Genomic DNA, 6,741 nt, shown 5'->3' with positions numbered 1-6,741 from the left:
TGGGTGTGACCAATGCCTGGATTCTCTGCATTCTCTTTAGAAGCTATCCTTTACTGGTTGGTTCATTTCCCAGCACTGCACAGCAGCATCTGTCTGTAACTGCACTCCCAGGAGATCTGAAGCCCTCTCCTGACCTTCAAGGGCACCAGGCACACTTGTGGCCACACGAACACATAAAACGCTCATACACATAATAAATATTTTTTAAAAAGCAAGTGAATTTGTATCATAGCCACACATCACATTCCCCAATGGCCTTCCATCTCATCTATGTAACAGTCCTGATTCTCAGCTCTCTGTGGGTGCAAAGGTCATTCAAAGTAACACCCTGCAGGATCTGAATGACAAATACCAGTCTGGCCTCCTTGTCCAACCCAAACCCCCCCCCCCCCCATTCTTTTCATCTGGTTTTCGGTTTTCTCTACTTTAGGGTTTTGAATTTGCTGTTTTCTGGAACTGGAGCAAGAGCTGGCTCTCTCTTTCCTCCAGAATCCTCACTTCCACTACCTCCTGTGGGATTCTGTTCAAATTATTTTCTCTGATTTTTTCCAAAAAGAGCAACCTAAGGGAGAAAGGTTTATTTTGGCTCATAGTGGCTTCAGACCATCATGGCAGCAGGAGCTGGGGTTACATGTGAAGACCCCCAAACTCGAGAGACCCTTCCTCAAGTCTCAGGAAATCATGACCCAAAAATCACAAGAAACCATACCTGGGCCGGGCGGTGGTGGCACACGCCTTTAATCCCAGCACTCGGGAGGCAGAGGCAGGTGGATTTCTGAGTTCGAGGCCAGCCTGGTCTACAGAGTGAGTTCCAGGACAGCCAGGGCTGTACAGAGAAACCCTGTCTCGAAAAACAAACAAACAAACAAAAAAACAAAAAAACAAACAAAAAAAAAAGAAACCTGGATGCAATCAGCAGAGGTTTATTGGGGAGAGTTCGATAGTCAATGGTTAAAACTGCTCGTCCACACAGGAACAGAATTTTGACAAAAGGCCCACAAGCTGAGGTTTTTTTTTTAATAGCATGGGGTAGGGAAAGGAAGGCATTTTCGTGCGGTTACACATGATTAGTTGTTTTACAAATTTTGAACATAACACTGGGAAGACCAAGGGAGGGAGAGGTAACCAAGAACAGTGGAACATTCCAGAGGAATCCAGCCCAAATGATCCAGAATCATGTGAAAATCACTCTGCACATTCATTCAAGAATGAAGCTTTACAATATATATATTTCATAAAATGGTCTTTATAATTTTTCACTCTACATATGCACTTGCTGTCAGGAAGCAGCTGATTGAGGTACCCAGCGCTTTCTCCTTTATGATTCAGTCTTCTCACTCATCCAATGGTGCCACTCACATCCAGGGTGGTTCTTGCCACTTCAACTAATCCAATGTAAAAACGCCCCCACTTCCCCAAAGGCTAGTTTCTAAGGCGATCCTAAATTCTGTCGAGATTAATCAATCACCACAGACGGTAACCAGCCTTTAATTTCTTACAGCACAATTCTTATCTGTCTCTTTAAATGTGTGAAATTTTGTTTAAGTTGAGATTTTTTTTCCTGTTGTATCCCCAGCATCCCAAATTGTGCTTAGCACAAAATATGTGTCCATAAATAGTACTAATGCTGAATGAGAGAAAGAATTATATTCTATCATAGCGCTCAATAGCGTAACTTAGAGCAAACTCATCTGGGGGTCGGGGGAGGCGATTGGCTTCTCCAAAAGAAAGATAAGCCAAGTTAATTCTAAACGTATACCCATTCAATAAATGCTCAAAGCACCGAGTGTCTTCAACTGAGAAGGAGCTTCCACTACAAAAGAGGCTGCATTCTGTGCGCTCAGTCTGTTGTCTAGCAGGAGAAACAGTCAGATGGGAAAACTTCCAGAGGGAGAATTTGACTATTCACCTGGTAGCAGTTAAGGACTAGTTAAGTAGAGAGTGGTAAGCTTGTTCCCGGGTTCACGGGAGTGCACCGGGAACCCTTTCAGTACGCAAGCCCTGTGAGGGCAAGAGCTTGTTTTACTCAACTGCACCACTACGTTAGCGGCTTAGTGCATTAACTGAAAGGAGAAGCGGGGTAGCGAGAAAGAGAAACTTCAACCTTGACATTTAAAATTATACGGCCTTTGTTAAAATCCATTTATTTCATGAAGCGAGGCATTGCCTATTCACTTAGGATGAAGTCTGTATATTCGTCTACCCCATCCCCAGTCACACAAATTACATATAGTTAACTTGGAGGTCCAGAACCTCCAGTTCCCTTCGGCGACGTTTCCTCCCGCCTGCTTTTCAGAGAGCTCCGGCAGGAACTACGTCACTGAGCAGCTACGGCAGCAGCTCACAGCAACCTAGGCGCACTCCGGGATGTGCGTCGTCGGCCCTTCCCGGCAACCCTCGGTGTCGCTCCTAGTTGGCCCCCCACAAGCCTTTGCGCGCTCATGGGCGGAGTCGACCTCTAGGGGGCTGTACCAACTGCAAAATGGAGGGGAGATGTGCCCGAGCTCGCTGAGAGCCGGGGCGCTGGACACGGAAACAGGGACACTGTGAACCGAGGACAAAAAAATATACATGGTAAAACCAAGGGCTGATTCAGGTGATCTCGAGAGCTCGGCTTGCCTTCTCCCGTGAGCCTTGCCGGGGCTCCGCCTCCCCCTCCGCTGGGCGCTCTCGGCTTTTGGTTTGTCTTACCGGGGGGAGGGTGACCGGGTCATCACGTGTTCCTCCAGGTCCTCTGCAGGAGCGTGCATTCTGCCTTGGGTACGCTGGACCATGGCAGCCCTGCTGAGACCCGCGCGTTGGCTGCTCGGGGCCCCTGCGGCCCCACGCCTCCCGCTGTCCCTGCGCCTCCCTGTGGGCGGCCCCGCTCGGCTCTCCTCCGTCGTCCGGGTGGCTGCGGCTGGTGGCCGGCCGGCTGCAGGGTGAGTACTGGACCTTTCCTCCTGACCGGCTGCGGCGGAAGGGCCGGTGTCCTGCTCCTTTGCTCTAATTCCGTGGTCCCGGCAGCTCAGGCATGAACCCCCATGCCTTGCCAGTGATTTGGGGTGACAAGGTTGAGCGTCTTGAGAAGGTCATGCTCGAGGGCATGGCTGGCTTCCGGCTTGCTGCTTGAGGTCGCCACCTGCTCGGGCCGCGGATGGCCCGGGAAGCTCAAGGGCTTTGGGGGTGGGGTGGGGGTGCTGAGGTGGGGGCAGGTGTTGTGCCTTTCCTTAGGAGTACCCGGTGTACCTGCTAGTATGTAGTCTTACGAGCCCTGGGGATGGGGTTTGAAGTTTCGAGTGACCCAGGGATAGTTTTAGAGTTTGACACTTGATTATGGCCACTTCAGGTTTTTGCTTGCGTTTTATTGAGTGGAATATTTCTTCAGTATTTACACAGATGTCATGGGTTGGAGATTGTCTCAATAGAATGGATTATCGGACACATGCCTGGGGCTCGCTCTGATGGGATCTATGTAGTTACTTCAAAAACAAGTTCAATTCCTAGTCAGTGTCAAGTTTTTTTGTGAGTATGCCCTTCTGGATTGAGGTTATAGGGAGATGAGTATGTTCACTTAATGAACACAGATATTCTAATCACCAGATAAAGATGGGTGCTTAGGCTTTAGTACCAGAGAGAAATTGACAGTTGAACCACCCACAAAAGAACTTTAGGGTCTAGCAGAAACACTTAGGAAGTCTGCCCTGGAGTGGGGAGCCATGGACTGAGGGTGCTTCAGTTTACTTGCCTCATGCCATTAGACAAATCTCTCAACAGCCCAGGCCTTAAGTTTCTTTAGGACGATTTCATGAGATGCAGGGCTTGTTGTGTATTAACTGCTTCACCACTGAAGTAACTCTTTGTGGGCCAGCCAGGCACTGTGTATAATTAGATGAAGGAAATCCCTTATGATGTCTCAACAACTTAGTTGTACATCTTTGGAGTGATGCTTATTTGTAAGTTAGAGCCTTGCCTGTAGTTTTGTGGTAGACCTGAACAGTGAACCTTCAGAAATCGTGCCCCTAGCTTTTGTGTCTTCTGAGACAGTGGTTCTTAACACGAGGCGGTGGCCAGTGCTGCTCCAGTGCTGCCATTGGTGTTCGCTGTTGGGTTTGGCAGAAATTGAACACATTTTAGTGACAGGCTTTTGGTCCGGGTATTCATCAGACCCAGGTTCCACTTCCTTGCTGTGTAATCATGGACCTTTGACTGAGCTCTGCTGGATCCATCTTGTCTGTAAGGGAGGGTACTGAGTGTCTTTGTAAAGCTTGTTTTGTCGTTCAGCATCTGGTGTCTCTTTAGAAGCTTTCTCTTACCACGATCCAAAAAGTGGCCGCATGGATGGCTCCTGAAGAAAAGGCACTTTCCCTGGAAACCTGACAACCTTAGGTTGATCTCAGGACCAACATGGAAGGAGAGAACAGCTCCCACGACCTGTCCCCTGGCCTCCATGTGTATGCACATAGCACATACAAAAGATACTAGAAGAAAATGACTATGCTGGGGTCTTGTCTACGGTGTGAGCCACACGTGTGTTTCCTCGGTAGAAAGGAAACTATTCAAGCACAGTACATGGTCTTGATCGAGACTGTGTTCAGGTTCATGGCAGGCAGTGAAGGAGTATTTGTTTTCTTTCTCTGGACTTTGAACACTTTCCCGCCAGTCTCCTATCCCACAACTTCTAAGCCTGTCTGGAAACCACAACCTTTCTGAGAATTCTATTTATTCTGTGTCTTGCCCATGGTCTCCTCTCTCCTTTTTGCTAACTTATTTACTCTTGTACACTGTTTTCACCCTATGGCTGAGGCTTCAATGTCTTACTACTTCTTTTTTTTTTTTTTTTTGAGACAGTATCTGTATATAACCCTGACTGTTTTGGGACTTTTATCAGGATGACCTTGAACTCACAGAGAACCACCTGCTTCTGCCTCCAAGTGCTAAAATAAAAGGTGTGTACCGAATGACCGGAATCTTAACTATTTAAAAAAAAACAAAAAAACCTCTTTGTTGTATATGTTTGTGTGTGTGGTACCTTCAGAGGCCAGAAGAAGCTGTGAAGGCTCTGGAGTTGCCTGTCAGTGGGATTGCATGCCATTGTGAGTTGGCTGACAGGTGCTGGGTACTGAGTTTGGGTCCTTTGGAAGAGCCGGAAGTGTTCTTAACTGCTGAGCCATCTACCCAGTCCCATTTATTAAAACTCAGCTTCTTGAGGAATACAGAAAAACACCCCCCCCCCAAATCTTACTTAACTATCACCCAGAGAGAGCCAGTGTCATACTGTTAGTGTGTCTCCAAAAGTCATTTATGAGTCTGTGAATGCATATTGGTTTTCCTTGCATTTTGCTGGAGACATTGTAATTATCAAGTCTGTGTTTTGGGTCTGAGTCTCTGACAGAATCTGCCTTCTTTTCCTTTCCTTTTCAGGATGCCCTTTTCTGGCACCAAGATGGTACTGTCAGTTTTGTTTCTCAGCATTGTTTTATACCTGCCTCCTTGCTGCTTTCCCCATGTTGTATATTACACGCTCATGTACTTAGAGAGGCTTTGCTCATGCCTCCTCACTTGTGCGTTCTTGTAGCTGTCCCTTTCATCTCCAGCGTGTTAGGCACTACTTGCCTCTCTAGCCCGGCAGCCGCGTTGGTTTTCCTGGATGGAGGACGTCAGTTGGATAGCTCCTTGCCCAGCTACAGGTACTTACTTCAAAGCCAACACATCTTGAATGGAACACAGCTTTTCTCCCAAGTCTGTGCTGTGAGTGTTGTGGTTTTTGTTACTCAGGAAGAGCTTACATGTGTTTGTGCTTTGTTGTTGTTTTGTTTATTTTTCCCACATCTGGTTGTCCCCTTTCATTAACAAATGAGGAAATCCTGGGAGCTCTGCCTCATCTGGAGTGGATGCCCGTCTCTAGTGCCCCATCTTCCTTTCTCCAGGGTTACTGGTAAACTTGGTCATGTCATTTCATGTTCCCTGCTGTTTCCAGGGCCAGGTCCTGGCAGCTGCTCTCATAGGTGCTTCTGTCTTTCCATGCAAACTGTTATTCCTGCCATAGCAAAAACTGTTGTGTGAAAAGTGTGGAAATGATAATAGAGTCCTGGCCAGGGACTGGACTCTGCATGTCTTAGCAAGCTTGCAGATGACAGAGGTGCTGTTGGACTGATCAAGAGAGCTTTCCTGGGCCAAGGTGCACATTTTTCTGCTTTTGAATGTGGTGTTGCTTCCACTGTCAGGCCTTTCCAACTGCCTCTGCCATATGTCCCTTAAGTCCTGTTACATATATAACCCCCAGATGCTATTACATTGAGAAGGGTAGTATGAGATGAGGATTGAAAAGGGCACTTAGTCCCTGCTGTGCTGCATTGTGGTCCTGCATCATGGTGCTGGACGTTCATCTTGGTTTTGCTTTCCAGCTCTGCTGTTCTGAGTTGGACTAATAGGTATTTATTGAATGAAATTATTAGAATTGCTTGATCTGTTTTCAAAATCAAAGCACCCAGAAATATGCACCCGTGTATAGTTCTTGCTCTTCAGTTGCACTTTTAGTATTTCTGTCTTTTTAAAAGCAAGTTATGCTGGGCAGTGGTGGCACACGCCTTTAATCCCAGCACTTGGGAGGCAGAGACAGGCGGGTTTCTGAATTCAAGGCCAGCCTGGTCTACAGAGTGAGTTCCAGGACAGCCAGAACTACCCAAAGAAACCCTGTCTCAAAAAACAACAACAAAACAGATTCTTCTAACTTTTACCTTCTCCATGAAAAGATGGGGG

The 6,741-nt window shown here is 47.2% G+C and overlaps 1 protein-coding gene across 2 annotated transcripts in view; it reads left to right on the top strand.

Moving 5' to 3' along the window:
- The first annotated feature begins 2,484 nt into the window (after window positions 1–2,484).
- Window positions 2,485–6,741, top strand: part of Lrpprc (leucine rich pentatricopeptide repeat containing) — an 84,946-nt gene continuing 80,689 nt past the window's right edge. Inside the window, exons 1-2 of one of the 2 annotated variants that reach the window (XM_076942394.1) lie at window positions 2,485–2,574; window positions 2,730–2,921. In XM_076942394.1, coding sequence (XP_076798509.1) covers window positions 2,773–2,921 — 149 coding nt within the window. In that variant the 5' untranslated portion in view covers window positions 2,485–2,574; window positions 2,730–2,772. Of the gene's footprint in view, window positions 2,575–2,729; window positions 2,922–4,830; window positions 4,929–5,403; window positions 5,670–6,741 lie in introns of those variants that run through there. The other variant, XM_034514165.2, reaches the window with a different exon arrangement.

The sequence above is a fragment of the Arvicanthis niloticus genome, chromosome 11, assembly GCF_011762505.2.
Source record: "Arvicanthis niloticus isolate mArvNil1 chromosome 11, mArvNil1.pat.X, whole genome shotgun sequence".
Classification (NCBI taxonomy): domain Eukaryota; kingdom Metazoa; phylum Chordata; class Mammalia; order Rodentia; family Muridae; genus Arvicanthis; species Arvicanthis niloticus.
The sequence above is the reverse complement of the archived record's forward strand: the minus strand, read 5'-3'. Positions and strand labels throughout refer to the sequence as shown.